A 17,087-nucleotide genomic window follows, 5' to 3' on the forward strand; every position below is an offset into this window, starting at 1 on the left:
TGTGTATTAGATCCGATGTTTAGATATAGTTTATTTGTTACTAAAGCACTCTCAGGAAATATCCGATGTTTGCTCTCTCGAAGCTGCACACACACAGGTTGCTCAAATCTTCAAATCTTTAGATCATTCATGTATAATAAATAAAACATTTTCTGGTCGTTGATCCAATACATAGATCAGTTGTGATTTAGTCTACATTTGTTTTGAAGTCTCACAAGCCCTTCATGGTTCATGAACTTGGATTTCCACTGTTTTATGATAAGGGTATTCTCAGCAGTGTTTGCTGGTTTTTATTGCACTCTTCCTCTGTTCTAATTCAGAGAGAGTTATTTGTGTCTCAAAGCATCCAAGAGTAACACAGCCTAACAATGTGGTCTACTTCTGTTACAAATGTTAATTCATGCCATTTTTAGATACCGTTTTGATTAGCTGTTTCTTGTCTGGCATTTCAAAATGCTTGCAACCTCATACAAAATTTTCAGGCATACAAAACAGTATTAAATCAACTTTTTAAAAGCATTTTTCTGGCACACAGGATCGAAGGCATATTTCCCCAGTTGATAAAGGGCTTGAGCCACTGTTATGCATCTGGTGTGTTGTGATCTGTGCCGTTTAATGTGTTATTTTAAACTCAGCTACAGAGTAATCTTCCCATTTACCTGTGCTAGTGATCTGCTCTGTCTGCTGCACCAACAGAATCCCAATAATAGAACACACACAGACTCTCTCACATACAGACACACATGCCTTTTCAAAAATCACTCTCTAACCTAGTGTATAAGCAGCAGTGGGTAGGACGTGTAGGATGATGGCATCACAGCAATGCAGCATCAAACACCATATAAGTCCATTCAGAAGAGGAAAGTCTGTTTATATGCCCAGCAGTTCCATCAAACACTATTTTGTGACAAATATGAGCAGAAACAGATCTGTTCCATTTGCCTTATCCTCTAATCTTTTTAGGTCAATAAAAACATGAAAATGCTGTGTCTTTGAAAATGCTTTGTCAGTTCAAATTTGCTTTCTTGTTTCAGTCCTTTTTCAAACAGTGATCCAATTAGTTTTGAGTATTTGTTCTGGAAACAGCGGATTTTGTTGAAGCAGATATAAGAGTAAGATCAGAGCCTTGGACTTTCATAACTGAAGATCACTCATGCAAATTGTACTGAGAATTCTATTGGGTTTAAATTCTGCTTCTTTATGTTAAAGGAAAGGTAGTCCTCTCCTCATACCCTATAATTGGCTTCACACTTCTCATTTTGCATGAATGAAATTTTAATCTCCACAGTCTCCCATTTTAACATAAACTGTCCCACTGACTATGCAAACGATTGTACGGATGTAGGTACATTTGCACAAGCTCGCTAATAACTCTGCACTCCGGTGTGTTCATGTTGAATGCTGATTGAACAACACAAACAAAATAGTAGGTGAAGCTTCAAGCCCACACTTACCAATGACGTGGACCAATGGCAGTAAGAAAGTGTTTAGCAGCCTGTTAGAAGTTTTCCTAAAAGTTCACCTGGGCAAGCTGTTACGAACCACCAAAACGAATGCAAAAACACCTTATTTTTGGCCAGATTTTTTAAAAATTATGTCATACCTGTTTGTTCTTCAATTTCGTATGAAGTATTCACTTCACTGTTTGTATCACGTCTGTGTTTGTGGCATTCCAGGCAGGCTGTCAGTCTATGCACTTATCCTTTCTTTTAGCTCTGTTTTATCATCCAACACCATGACCAAGTTACCAAACACCATGACCAAGTTACATGCCCCAGTTATCTGAGGCTTAGTGCATTCCAGGTCTGTGTTCAGTGAGGATAATTATTCTGACCTTGTCCTGCTTCTTATTATTTTAGATCTGGGCCCAGATTTTTCCCCACTGGGCTCCATTAGATCCATTTGGCAATTTTGAGGAGAGCCAAAGTACGACATGAGGAATATTACCTCTAGTCAAAAGTGTTCCTCAGTCACCCTGATATGTCTTTGTTGAGTGCCAAAGTCATTTCCACTGCTTTTGGTATGAAGGACATTAAGTGTAACAGTTTTCTGTGTGCACTGCTGAAAGTGAGAGAATTAGAACTGTTGGTGAAGTTGTAAAAGCTTCATGAAAAACTTAACATTTAAATTTACATTTTTTATTTTAGGTTATTACATAACCTCAGTAATATCAAAATTACAAAAAATTGCCAGCCCATAATATCAGAATAAAACTGTATTAAGCTATTGTATTTTAAAATTGCTGTAAGATTAATAAAAAGCTCTTTGTTGATTTTAGGAAGCCCCTGATGGATTTCTGGTTTTAAATTTTTCAAATAGAAATGTAATATTATTGTAGACTTCCTTTAAAAAAGTTATGACATACTTGTAACTTTTAACTTGTGTACACTTATAATTTGTATATACATTTGTAAAGATTTTTGCACCAAAACAGTCATAATTACGTAATATATGATTATTTTCCACGCTGTCTTTGGCCCTCTGTCTGGAATGGTCGTTTTAGGCCTTAGCGTCTCATTTAAACTTAAATGTAAAGCCCACTGTTATGATTGGCTAATATCGTGCAGCCCCTCTAATACAGACATATATATTTTAAACTCAATCAGAAGAAAATTACCTAGCTCCACAACAATAAAAAACAACATTTCAGGGTTTACACATAACACACACCCCACACATTGCATCTGAATGTAAACCGTTCACTCAAGCACAGCAGCACCATAAACTATAAATATCAAACAGTCATGACATATGAAACATACATGAATGGAGTGGGTTACTTATGGTTTTGCGTTCTGGCCCAATAGTGTTTTCAACTGCCCTGTTTTTAAATAACAGTTCATTTGCAAAGCTTGAGTCACATTGTGACTGGTACACAAGCAATCCACGCTGATATGAGCCGAAAACACATATAATAAATGCGTAAATGAGCCAAACACACATACACTCCACACTGAAATGTGGCGCACACACATAATCCAGTGCATGGTGAAACATGACGCGTGTACATATCCTGCACTGATGTGATCAGGAACTTTGTTAAACTTCAGTCACTATTTCCTGATGTTGGGATGCTTCAACAGAGGCCAAAGCAGAGACTCTGGTCTTCACAGGGTCTTCAACATCTCACATCTTCCATCTTCTGTTTAGGGGGCTTACACACTATGCATGGGAATGCAAAAGGTCCATTTGGAAGGTGTGGTACAAAGGGAAGAGGCGGTCACGGATAGAGATGGCTATTTAAAATATATATTTTTAATAATGTACCAGTAAATATTGAAACTCTTCTCCAGGCTCCCCCTCCACAATTACTATCTTTTTAGCCTAATTGCCATAGATAATAGAGGACAGGGAATAAATACGCCGCATGTATGAGTTTGTCTGCCATGTTTTTTCGATTTCACAACACGACTAGTCCCACCTCTCCGAGATTCCTATTGGTCAGCGGATGCCTACATCAGAGTGCGTTGCGGCGAATGTTTTTCATGGATCCGGTGAGTTCGCCGTTTTTTTTGTTTGTTTTGTCATTTTCACTCCCTCATGTCTCGCAGCATGCATGATTGGCATTTCCATGGGAACATTGATTGTTCCGGTGGAACACTGATCATGCTACTGGTTAGCGTGCCGAGCAACACCTGCTCTCCTCTAATTCATTCCCTTCTTAAGCCCGTCATGTTCTCAGTATCTTTGCTACGTTGTTGTTTGATGCTGAGTGCTAACCTCACTCTCTCTGCCTAGTTGGTCCTGTCTCGTGTATCTGTTGGTTGCCCGCGTGTTGTTTGTGTGGTTGCCTTACAGTTTTGCTGTGTGTTAGCTGGTCTTCCACAGAGGATACCTCGTCTCTGCCCACGTGTCAGGAGTAAGATCGCCTCTCAGCTGGGCGTTGTTCTGCACCTCACTAAGCTTCTATGGAGGATTCTACGAGTCTGTTCCTAAATTCCACTCTTCACGGATTGCCCCGTGCACGGCCACAGGGCAGTCCAGGTCTGTTTGTTCACGCAATCGCTCATTACAAAGTTGAAATGTTCTCAACTTTTGGTAGAATGACGGAGCTTCACTATCGGAAACCCTTGCGTTTTCCCTCTCCATCATTCCGATGCACCATCCCCATTGAAATTAGTGCATTCGCAGCGTTTTCTGACATAGTGTAAACTCTAGTGTGTAGGCTCCCTTACTCTGGACGAGACGTGACTCTCTAAGCCAGCGGCAGCAATGGAATGGAACAGAACAGACTCTTTAAAAGTAAAAAATAAATAAAAATTATTTACTTTTTTATTCCCTTTTCTCCCCAATTTGGCATGCCCAATTTCCGATGCATTCTAAAGGGAGGACGCATCTGACGGATGGCATGCTGCATTTTAAAATTCTAAACAATTGTTTTCTATGAATGTACGCACACTGCCGCTCGGCGTCTGCCACCTTCAACTCCGGAGGCTGTTCAAATTTCTGCCGTGCCACGGAGTGCAACTCACATATTTTCCATTAAATTCGACCCAAATCATTATCAAAGGACATTGATTATTTACTCTATCCTTGTTCATTCTTTAAGAAGGGAAAAACCATGGTAACTTTTGTGTGTACATTCTGCCAGCTGAACCCCATCGACATGCCCCATATTTGATACCTGTGCCGTGTCCTAACTGTGGCGCTTCTCATCCGGTGTGCGGCCACCTTAATTCCTTAAAAAATTGGATCTCATTGATTTCAGCCATGGCATGATTGTTGGTGCCAGATGGGCTGGTTTGAGTATTTCTGCAACTGCTGATCTCCTGGGATTTTCATGCACAACAGTATCTAGAGTTCACTCAGAATGGTGCCAAAAACAAACAAAAACACATCCATTGAGCAGCAGTTCTGCGGACGGGAATGCCTTGTTGATGAGAGAGGGCAAGGGAGAATGGCCAGACTGATTCGAGCAGACAGAAAGGCTACGGTAACTCAGATAACCACTCTGCATCTCAGAATGCATAACATGTCGAACCTTGAGGCGGATGGGCTTCAACAGCAGAAGACCACATCTGGCAGTTTATTAGGACCATAGTGTTCCTAATAAAGTGTTTAGTGAGTGTAGGGTTGTGGTTCATTTCCTTATCTGAGCATACATCACCATTCTGATAAGGTTTTAAAAAATCCATGTGTGATCTTGATTTGTAACTAGTAGCACCTAATAAACAAGCAAAAAAATAATAAAAAATAATAATAATTCTAGAGCAAGTAGTTTTCCTAAAAATGAATGTCCACATATGTCGACAGCGAGACTATGTTGTGAAATTTTAAAGAACACCAAGCTGTAGAAAGTCCGATTTTTTTCATCAAATTGTTTAATATGTTTCCAGGAGTGTTGGTTATTCATGTTTTTGAGATGTTACAGATAATTACTTGAATGATCTAAATAATTCTTATTCAAATTAATGTCCAGCATCATCCAATCACTGCCAACCATGTTAAAATAAAATATAGCATTATAAAATTCTGAATCTATGTACTTATTACCATTGTCCCTTGTCTGCCAAACATGTTGAGTGTTCCAAACATTATCTGCAGCCTGAAACTGAACATTTGTTTGGATTTTAGGATTGAATCCCTGTTTAGTGAATGACTTAACCTCCAGTATGCTGTCTGTCTTCACTTGTCTCAGAACAGTTTGAAATGCACCTTATTTTCATCCTAACTCCATATAAAGCCTCTGAAAGTGAAATTTTTCAGCTTTTGGATGAACTCACTTATTCTCAGTGTGAAAATGCACAGTAAATACACTGTCGGCCAAACGTTTGGAATATTGTACAGATGTTGCTGTTTCGGAAGGAAATTGGTACTTTAATTCACCAAAGTGGCATTCAACTGATCACAAAGTAAAGTCAGGACATTACTGATGAAAAAATAGCACCATCACAATTTGAAAAAAGTCATTTTTGATAAAATTTTCAGCAGCCATCACTCCAACACCTTATCCTTGAGTAATCATGCTAAATTGCTAATTTGGTACTAGAAAATCACTTGCCATTATATCAAACACTGCTGAAAGCTATTTGGTTCGTTAAATGAAGCTTAACAATGTCTTTGTTTGTTTTTGAATTGCCACAGTATGCATAAGACTTGCATGTCTTAAGGTCAATATTAGGTCAAAAATGGCAAAAAAGAAACAGCTTTCTCTAGAAACTCATCAATCAATCATTGTTTTGAGGAATGAAGGCTATATAATGCTTGAAATTGCCAAAAAACTGAAGATTTCACACAAAGGTGTACACTACAGTCTTCAAAGACAAAGGACAACTGGCTCTATCAAGGACAGAAAGAGATGTGGAAGGCCAGATGTACAACTAAACAGAGGATAAGTACATCAGAGACTCTAGTTTGAGAAATAGATGCCTCACATGTCCTCAGCTGACAGCTTCATTGAATTCTACCCGCTCAACACCAGTTTCATGTACAACAGTAAAGAGAAGACTCAGGGGTGCAGGCCTTATGGCAAGAATTGCAAAGAAAAAGCTTTTGAAACAGGAAAAACAAAAATGAAATGTTTAGAGTGGGCAAAGAAACACAGACATTGGACGACAGATAATTGGAAAAGAGTGTTATGGATCTTAACCTTAATGGGATCAGCTAGAATGTAAGGTGCGTGAGAAGTGCCCATCAAGACATCCACATCTATGGCAAGTGCTACAGGAAGCGTGGGGTGAAATGTCACCTGAGTATCTGGACAAACTTACAGCTAGAATGCCAAGGATCTGCAAAGCTGTCATTGCTGCATGAGGATTTTTTGATGAGAACTCCTTGAAATAGTTCAAGAAGTTCTGAATTCAAATTGTAATAGTAATTTTTCACGTTATTAATGTCCTAACTATACATTGTGATCAGTTGAATGCCACTTTGGTGAATAAAAGTACTAATTTCTTTCCATAAGAGCAAAATCTGTACATTATTCCAAACTTTTGGCCGCCAGTGTATATAGGAATGCATTAACTAATGTTAATGAATAGAATCGTATTGCACAGTGATAAAATTAAACATAACAAAATGTATAATAAAATGAAGCTAAGTGACCCACAGATGTGTTAGAGATGAAAGTTATTCAAAATAACTAACATGTTTTTTTCTACTTTTGAGGAAATGCAGTGCGAGTTTCCACATACAGGTGCATCTCAATAAATTAGAATGTCATGGAAAAGTTCATTTATTTCAGTAATTCAACACAAATTGTGAAACTCGTGTATTAAATAAATTCAATGCACACAGACTGAAGTAGTTTAAGTCTTTGGTTCTTTTAGTTGTGATGATTTTGGCTCACATTTAACAAAAACCCACCAATTCACTATCTCAAAAAATTAGAATATGGTGACATGCCAATCAGCTAATCAGCTCAAAACACCTGCAAAGTTTTCCTGAGCCTTCAAAATGGTCTCTCAGTTTGGTTCACTAGGCTACACAATCATGGGGAAGACTGCTGATCTGACAGTTGTCCAGAAGACAATCATGTAAGCCACAAACATTCATTGCCAAAGAAGCTGGCTGTTCACAGAGTGCTGTATCCAAGCATGTTAACAGAAAGTTGAGTGGAAGGAAAAAGTGTGGAAGAAAAAGATGCACAACCAACCGAGAGAACCGCAGCCTTATGAGGATTGTCAAGCAAAATCGATTCAAGAATTTGGGTGAACTTCACAAGGAATGGACTGAGGCTGGGGTCAAGGCATCAAGAGCCACCACACACAGACGTGTCAAGGAATTTGGCTACAGTTGTCGTATTCCTCTTGTTAAGCCACTCCTGAACCACAGACAACTTCAGAGGCGTCTTACCTGGGCTAAGGAGAAGAAGAACTGGACTGTTGCCCAGTGGTCCAAAGTCCTCTTTTCAGATGAGAGCAAGTTTTGTATTTCATTTGGAAACCAAGGTCCTAGAGTCTGGAGGAAGGGTGGAGAAGCTCATAGCCCAATTTGCTTGAAGTCCAGTGTTAAGTTTCCACAGTCTGTGATGATTTGGGCTGCATTGTCATCTGCTGGTGTTGGTCCATTGTGTTTTTTTGAAAACCAAAGTCACTGCACCCATTTACCAAGAAATTTTGGAGCACTTCATGCTTCCTTCTGCTGACCAGCTTTTTAAAGATGCTGATTTCATTTTCCAGCAGGATTTGGCACCTGCTCACACTGCCAAAAGCACCAAAAGTTGGTTAAATGACCATGGTGTTGGTGTGCTTGACTGGCCAGCAAACTCACCAGACCTGAACCCCATAGAGAATCTATGGGGTATTGTCAAGAGGAAAATGAGAAACAAGAGACCAAAAAATGCAGATGAGCTGAAGGCCACTGTCAAAGAAACCTGGGCTTCCATACCACCTCAGCAGTGCCACAAACTGATCACCTCCATGCCACGCCGAATTGAGGCAGTAATTAAAGCAAAAGGAGCCCCTACCAAGTATTGAGTACATATACAGTAAATTAACATACTTTCCAGAAGGCCAACAATTCACTAAAAATGTTTTTTATATTGGTCTTATGATGTATTCTAATTTTTTGAGATAGTGAATTGGTGGGTTTTTGTTAAATGTGAGCCAAAATCATCACAATTAAAAGAACCAAAGACTTAAACTACTTCAGTCTGTGTGCATTGAATTTATTTAATACACGAGTTTCACAATTTGAGTTGAATTACTGAAATAAATGAACTTTTCCACGACATTCTAATTTATTGAGATGCACCTGTATGTGGACATCATGTTTATCAGGGCTCTGACGTACGAAAAATGAACAGATTTTTTAAAGCGGCATATCAAACGAAACTAGAGACTGCTCTTTACAGCCAAACAGGTTTCAATGAAAAAACTAAAAGAGATTTTTTAACAGAGGCACTTTTGTTGGCACTGCGTCCGTAGGAGTGCTTCAAGGAAATCGACGGCATGCTGTTGTGTCAAGTGACTCAGTGCAGCAGAAGTTAACCCTTTAAATGACAGTTTAGAGTCTTGTGAACAGTATTCAATTATGCGTTGCTTATAGCGAAGCCAAAATACAATGTCCACGCATGTTGACGTGGTTAAATGTATTACAAAAATTGTTCTCTGCTCATGAAATGTAACATATGAAGTCACTCACTGTACATCGCTGACATCTGGAAGTTGATGGGTGCAGTTTGGTGGTGTAGTAACTGTATGGTTTTCTTTATTTTGTTTCATAGCACAACTGTAAGGTTTCAGTCCGCTGAAGGAAAAAAGACACTGTTGTAAATAGGCTACAGCTCACCATTACCTCAGCTCGGGCCATGTATCGTTCTCTGTACAATATTGGCAAATGACTATGGGAGTTTATTGCTTCAGAGTAAAACCTTTGGTCACACTTTAGTGTACAGGTTACAGTGTAGTTACATACTACATAAGTACAGAGTAATACCAATGACAAGTAGCTTATATTGTGGTGATACTTGTAAACATATTATAATTTATTAGTACACTATTTTAATAATAAAATAAGATTATACAGTAATATAATAATACACTATAACTATTGCTCATACTTAGGTTTTGGGATTTTAACATGCTTTATTTGACTTGGGCTAGTAAGCAAGCAACCACCCAGAACATCCTAGCAACACCCTAGCAAACAGCTATTAATTCCCTTCCCCAAACATGTCTGTAATTGTGCTGTACTGTTTTATTTGTTTCAGAATTGAACACCTGGGTCTAAACATGGCCATGCAGCTGTTGGTGGGTGTGCCATTAGAGATGGTGCACGGCGCTGTGAAAATCGGCCTGGTGTATGTTTGTGGTGTGCTGGCAGGTGAGTCAAAGTCAGCGTATATTTTTTGAGTTCAGGTATTTAGGCGTGTTACTGTTTGTGGATCTGTTTCATAGTTGTCTTACACTCAGCACACTGGCCTAATGAATACATCACAAACTGAGCTGACTAAAGATGACTCTGGAGTTGATTTCTGCTGTTTTAATTTTTTTTCTTCTGTTTTCTAATGAGAACTCATTATTTATACTTCCTGAAAGAAGTCATAATAAATAATTAAAAATTGCTATTACTATGATCACCCAGTTGTATTCATTTCCTGGTGATTTCCTGCTTTGAAGTATTGCCATTTGATTTTGGACAAAATGGAAAGCTGATTAGATTCTGCAAACACTCAAGATGCTACAAACAGCTTTCCAATCATTATAAAAACACAACAGTCAACGGTCTGGAATCCCTACTGAGAGGAATAGAGAGGTAAAACAGCAAACAGGAAGAATGTAAGAAAACAGAGAGACACACAGGCAGGGGGAGTTACAGAAGGAAGGACAGTGAAAAAGGAAAGGAGAGATGAGGGTGGGGAGTGCCCACCTGCATTTTCCATTAACTGGAGGTTATGATTTGAAGTGGAAATGTCATTTAATTCTCCCTGATGACATTAGCAGCAGCAGATGTCATACATAGGCAGGGGAAGTTTAACCCCAGTACTCACTTTACTGCAGCTCAGACCCGGTGCAGGGAATTTAGTCACACATTTAGTTAAATTTTCTGGAAAAGTTTCCAGTAAGAAGCTACAGTGCCAAAGGCTGTTTGTAGAGCTTGCTGAGTAAATAAACAGGTTTGGTTGTGTTTGTAAAGCCTATATTATACTTTTTTATAAATATCATAAATCATAGATTTTGGTATGGGATTGACTGACTGTTAGAAATTAAAAGAAAGGCTCTCCATATTGTTGAGCGCATCTAAATACGTTCAGTGGGAGAGACACGGATATAAACATGGAGACATGGCGCAACAGCGAAAGCCATCAGGATAGCACACGTTGATGGAATAACTGTGCACTGCTGTGACTGTTGTCTGCATCTCTTCTTGCAGGTTCTTTGGCTGTGTCAGTGACAGACATGACTGCACCTGTGGTCGGTTCATCAGGGGGAGTCTATGCTCTGGTCTCTGCCCACCTCGCCAATGTTGTCATGGTAATAGAGAAATCAAAATATTCCTATCTAGGTTTTGTGTATTGTGGAAAATTTCTGGTTTTGAGTGTTCAGTTTTTGCTCTAGAAAATGGGATTTGTTCATCATCCATTATTGATATTGCTTAGAAGTAACCAGTGATCAATTTAATCTCAAAGCTGACACCAAGTCTAATGTTTAGAACAGAGGTGATCAATCATGGTGCTGGTAATGATGTCAAAAGTACCGGTACTGCTGTAATAATTCAATACTAAAATAAAAAGGATGTAACAATACCAGTGTTTTTCTGCAGTACTGGTAGTTCTGTGCACCAACTCAATTCGTGCCCACGTGCTGTCTGACTGACAGATGGCAAATTTATATAATTAAATCACAGCATTTTGCACTTCAATAATCACAGTGGGTCATATAACCAACGTCTTATCCGGAAGTGTGAAACTACCATCAAACACAGAACCAGAAAAACATTCAAGTCAAAATAAAAGTTCAAAATAACAGCTCAACGTGTGAAGTTTAAGAAATTGTGACAAAAATATATTACTAGTGTTTAGTAAAATTGATTTAATTATTATTACTATTATTATTATTATGTTGAACCTGCTGTATATCTCACAAGCAAAAGTGTTAAAATAAGTTTCGTTTAAAGCCTTCCGGAGAAGTTCTTATTCATTCTTCGTTCAGAGGTACAAAGAAGTTCTAAGCAGCTGAGCAACAGCATACTGATTGTGAACATTCAGACACCCACCACACCACTGTGGGAGGTGTTTAGAAGTACATTTAAATATGCGGACGCTCAATAAAACCTAAACTAATATGACATTAACGTGTTAGCAATGATTTTATGCCTCATTCTATGAGTGGAATTCACATGAGGTCAGTAAAAGAAGCTGTTTTAACTACTCGATTATGATTTAAAGTAATATATATGCAGTGAATATATATATATATATATATATATATATATATATATATATATATATATATATATATATATGTGTGTGTGTGTGTGTGTGTGTGTGTGTGTGTGTGTCTTGTTTACATTTTGAATTCATGGCACTAACACACTATACGCAGCCATAATATGCACAGATTACACTCTGTTTTTGTAATTTATGATGACACTGATACTATTGCAAAGATGAGCATATAAAAGTGTTAATATGCAGAATAAAGACAAAAGAATGAAGATAGGCTCACTTTGGGCAGATGTGTAAATGGCTTTCACTGCAGATGGCACATGAGTGAATGGGCACATGAGAATATTTGAGTAGATTTGATTCCTTTTGTAGACTAATTAAACAAAACATAAAATAGCATTACATGGTCTTGGAAAATGTCTCTACTTGAACGATCGTACAGATGTAGGTAAATTTGCACCAACTCGCTAATAACTCTGACTGACTGAACAACATAAACAGAATGAGCTGTCGGCGTCAAGGTAGGTGGAGCTCCAGTTCACACCTACCGATGATATGGACCAATGGCAGTAAGAAGGTGTTTAGCAGCCGGTTAAACATTTTCCTAACATTTCACCCAGGCAAGCTGTTATGAACCACCGAAACGAACGCAAAAGCACTTTCTTTTTGGCCAGAATTTGTTCTAAATGACGTCACACTCATTCGTTCTTTGGTTTCGGATGGAGTACTGTATATTTGGGCCTTTATTCTGATGTGCAGCACTTTATTTGAGAATAAATGTCAAATAAATAAAAATATAAGACCAACGTTGTGTTTTAAATTATGTTGCAAGGATCTTTGATTAAAAAATGGTATGTTGAAAATTAATTGTTCTAGATTCAAGATTGGCTTCATTTGATTAGACACAATTTTGATGATGAAATTGAATAAAACTTTAAAACATGGAATTCAGAATTTGGGGGGAAAAAATACAACAGAATTTTTAAATAAATAAATCATAGGGTCCTACTTTAAAAACTAGAGGCAAAGTTTGCTTAATTGAGAAACACTTGAAGGAAACATGCTTTTGTTTTAATTTATTATTGAAATTTAACATTTTAATAGGCAAGCCTACCCTTACAAAAATCAAGAGTTCATGGCAAAGTGGTAGTGTTGAACCTGCAGCAAACATTTTTGCTTACCATAAATTTGCCACAAGTTTGCCGCAAAGCTCATTTGCATGTGAAAATAATGAGTGTCGAATTTGTCCATTGTTGCCAAAGGCTTATTGCTGCAGGTTCAACACTACTAGTGAAGAGCTGCAAACTTCTGGCAAACATTTGCAGCGAATCACAAGCTCATTTTCATGTGAAAATAATGAGTGGCAAATTTGTGGCAAGTTTGCGGCTAGTTTGCCCAAAATCTAGATTTTTTTGTAAGGGTAGGTGGTTAGTGCAGCTTCTACTATGGTTACTGACGGTATCGTTGTGATACTTGACCAGGTATTTCAGATTGAATGTAACTTTCAATTCATTTGTGACTGGGTCTACACACGAACTCCAGAATATAACAGAGGAATTTGATCTTCCAGAATCATATCCACCAAAATATAGACTGAAGCCTAGCGTACACTACACAACTCAAGTTCATCTCCGATGAGCAAGAGACCAATAATGAGCAATAGCCAATGAAATGCATAAAGAGAGCTAGAGGAGAGCAATGCACTCTCCCATTGCTATGTGCTCGAGTTTGTGAATACATTTTGGGATTTTATAAGGTGTGTTTTGGGCAAGCCATTTGATCCATTGCTGGTTACATGCGTATTTAAAAGGAAATCAGACTCTTCCCTAGAAATAAGAACATAAGTGTTCAAAAGTGGCATCCCGAGTTCCAATACCTGAAAAGACTGGGAGACATTCATGTGCCAATCCATGTGCACTGCCAGCACCTGGATTGATAAACATTGATGTTGAATATAGATTTCAAACTTAATTAATTTTTCAGTTCCTGCTTCTGATATTTTGAAAAGTATCAGGATGCCCATGACTTGTGTCAGGATGTCTTAAATAATAGCTGTGAATTTCAGCATGATCTCTCTCATTACAAAAATTATTCACACTTGAGCTTATTTACTCTCTGTCGTGTTTAATAGGCCTCATTTTCCACCTTTTTTCAGTCTCCCCAATGCCATCAATATTCTCAGAATATCCAGGGTGATATCATGAGTATTTGTTCATATTTGTTTGTTATGTTTACACATACATTTTGGTACATTTAGAATTGTAGGTGTAGAATTAGTTTCATTTATTTCCTGATTCGTGATCGTTGTCGCAATTGTTCCAAAACTTCAGATTCTTTGAACCCAAAGGATTCGTAAACATTTGTAACAGTCTCTGAAGTTGTTCAGACGTAAAATGGTTTATGTTTTAGATGCCATCAAAACATCCATGTTGTACGTTTTGTTGTCTATTCAAATGTACAAAATTGTACATGTGTTAGAACCACAATTTACGTACGAATAACTGATAATATCATGAGATCATCATAGTGTTTGCTTGGCGAAAGCTCAGATTAGATTTTTAAGCTCTTGTTACTAGACTTTTAGTCATACTTATTATGACACAAGCTAAATTTAAGTCTACAACGTTGCTCCTCCCACTCTGCCTCTGACCAATCAAAGACCTCCATGCCACTCCCATTGACCTTGAACGGAAGTAAATGGATGTGTTTTTTGCTGTATAATGACATGTTCACTGTCATTAAATATTAACATAAATACACAACTGTTGCCCACAGTTCTCTCTAGTCAGATCAAGCACCCTCCTGACTACTTGCTTAGCATTTCAGACAGAACTTTTTGTGTCAGCATTGTTACATGATCAGGACTCCGATTACACATAGTCTGTCCACACAAAAACTGATCTCTCATCTGCTCAAATCAGATCTGACTCATTATTTCTAATATTACTTGCAAAACAGCTAGGTTGACCTTCAGTTAGCTGAGTCACAGGTGCTAATGCTGTTGTTGGGCATTGGCCAGTAGGTTTCTCTATGCCAGCTCTGATTGTCACATCATTACTGAAAATGCCACAATAAATATCCATCTCAGTCCAAGGCAAGGCTTGATAAAACAGTTTATGAAAACCATTTTCACAGAACAGTACCAGAGCAGTCTATGAAAAGAATACTGATGTGATGCTTTCTCTTTTACCTACCAATTATATTTTCTCCTAATTTTACTCTGTCTCTTTCCCTCTTTACAGAACTGGTCAGGGATGAAGTGTCAGTTCAAGCTCTTTCGCATGGCAATGGCTCTGGTGTGCAGTATGTAAACTGTGTTTTTATGTTAGTCATGATGACGACAGTAATTTTGTGCTTGATAATACTCTCAATGGGGAGGGAGGGATTAATGCTACAAATGCTGGACAAATTATCTCATGACTCTGATTTGCCCATTTATTAAATTGGCACTAAATATATACAGTACTATGCAAAAGTCTTAGGCACATAAGATGTTTCACAAAAACATTTGTCTTAAGATGGTTATTTATATCTTCAGCTTTAGTGTTAATAGGAAATATACATTTTAGACTCCCAAACATTCCTTTTGCAAATAGAATAGTACAGAAGAACAGGGAGCCCTGCAACAGATGCCATGGCCCCAACAGAGCCCCCCACTGAACATCAAGTAAGTCTGGGATTATATGAAGAGACAGAAGCAATTGAGACCTGAATAGATAGAACAACTGTGGTGAATTATCCAAGAAACAATGAAGAAAAACTGTGTCCAGGTGTACCTAGGAGAATTGGTATTGTTTTGAATGCAAAGGTGGTCACACCGAATATTGATTTAGCTTTTTTTAAAATATAGATTTACTGGACTTTGTATGGCAATAATTGATAAATGAAAACTATTGAAGAAAGCCTAAAACTTTTGCACAATTGTCAAGGTTTGCAGAAAATCAACAGAGGCTCAGGACCCAAACAGAGTGTAAAAAATAAGGGGAATTTATTAACACAAAAAAGGAAAAACAAACAAACTTCCCTGTAGAGGAATAATATAATCCAGGCTGGAGTAGAACGTAACTAGACACAGGACCGACCTGACCGAACAGGGATGGGAGAAATAACAGGACAGACATAAACGGGACCAACAAACAAGACGAACTGGCACTGGACAGCACACACGAGGAGACAGGGCAGGTGTTATTAATAAACTAATAACAGGCAAACACGGAGGCAGGGTATGACGCAAGACTGAGTGATGCGGCAATACAGAAACAAAACAAAGCCACATGCTCACACAAGACAACAAACGCCTAAATGGCATGAGCGCACAACGCCAAGACAATAAGGCAGTATACGCTCATGCCAACCGACAGACAAGATGAGAGAATGCGTAGCAACGCCAAACAAAGCGATGCCACGCATTCCTACACTAAACAAAGCCTGAGCGCACACCGCAAAGCAAACGCTATGCGATGCACGCAACAGGCGACAAAACGAGACAGGACACCTGTGTGAGAGTTCGGCCACGCACAAACCCGACACCTCAGCACAAAGTGCATTGCAGTGCATAGTGAGAGCAACGCACGGTCGCGAGAGACAGACACAGATTATTGACGCGAGTGCATCCCGCCAAGGTGACATAAGCGCAATGCACTCAGGCCAAGACAAGACATGTGTGACGAGAGGGGGCGTGGCCTGGCCATGATGATGCACGCGGGGCTGAGTTGATTTATCTCTTTCCCGCTGATTAGTCAACTCAGCGCAAGGCGTGCGTCATCACGGCCCAGCCACAACCCCCATCCTAGTCACAACATGGAACATGAGTGTCCGGATCCGGACAACAAAACCGAACCAGACAGGGAAGTCAGGATCCAGACACCATGCTCCACACGTGAAACAAGACAGACCGAAGAGCGCACGGCAGGGAAATCAAAACTGAAACCGTGCTCTCACACAAAGACAGACAACGAAACACAAGACAGACATGGGACAATGATGCCACGGTGCTGTCACACAAAAACCCAGACTGACAGAGTGACAGGACAGTGACAACAATACTGTATATATTTTTAATTCTTTTTTTTTTTCAACACAGTTTTATTCTACATAAGGCGGGTCCTCCCCTCATTGTGGCAGCAATGTTGAAATCCTATGACCAGCCGAATACTACTCACTTTTTCTTGGTAACCCTCTGTTATCAGACACTTCAGTTCATGGGTGTCAAATACACCTTTGAATAGATTATTTCTACAATGGGATCTGAAAATGT

The 17,087-nt window shown here is 38.7% G+C and overlaps 1 protein-coding gene across 3 annotated transcripts in view; it reads left to right on the forward strand.

Moving 5' to 3' along the window:
• The window catches only part of LOC127446453 (rhomboid-related protein 3-like), a 75,576-nt gene that overhangs the window by 54,732 nt on the left and 3,757 nt on the right, over nucleotides 1-17,087 (forward strand). For all 3 annotated transcript variants that reach the window (XM_051707369.1, XM_051707370.1, XM_051707371.1), the window contains 3 exons: nucleotides 9,653-9,765; nucleotides 10,816-10,916; nucleotides 15,073-15,133. In XM_051707369.1, the coding sequence (XP_051563329.1) occupies nucleotides 9,653-9,765; nucleotides 10,816-10,916; nucleotides 15,073-15,133 (275 nt within the window). The remainder of the gene's footprint in view (nucleotides 1-9,652; nucleotides 9,766-10,815; nucleotides 10,917-15,072; nucleotides 15,134-17,087) is intronic.

Source organism: Myxocyprinus asiaticus, chromosome 9 (genome assembly GCF_019703515.2).
Source record: "Myxocyprinus asiaticus isolate MX2 ecotype Aquarium Trade chromosome 9, UBuf_Myxa_2, whole genome shotgun sequence".
NCBI lineage: Eukaryota > Metazoa > Chordata > Actinopteri > Cypriniformes > Catostomidae > Myxocyprinus > Myxocyprinus asiaticus.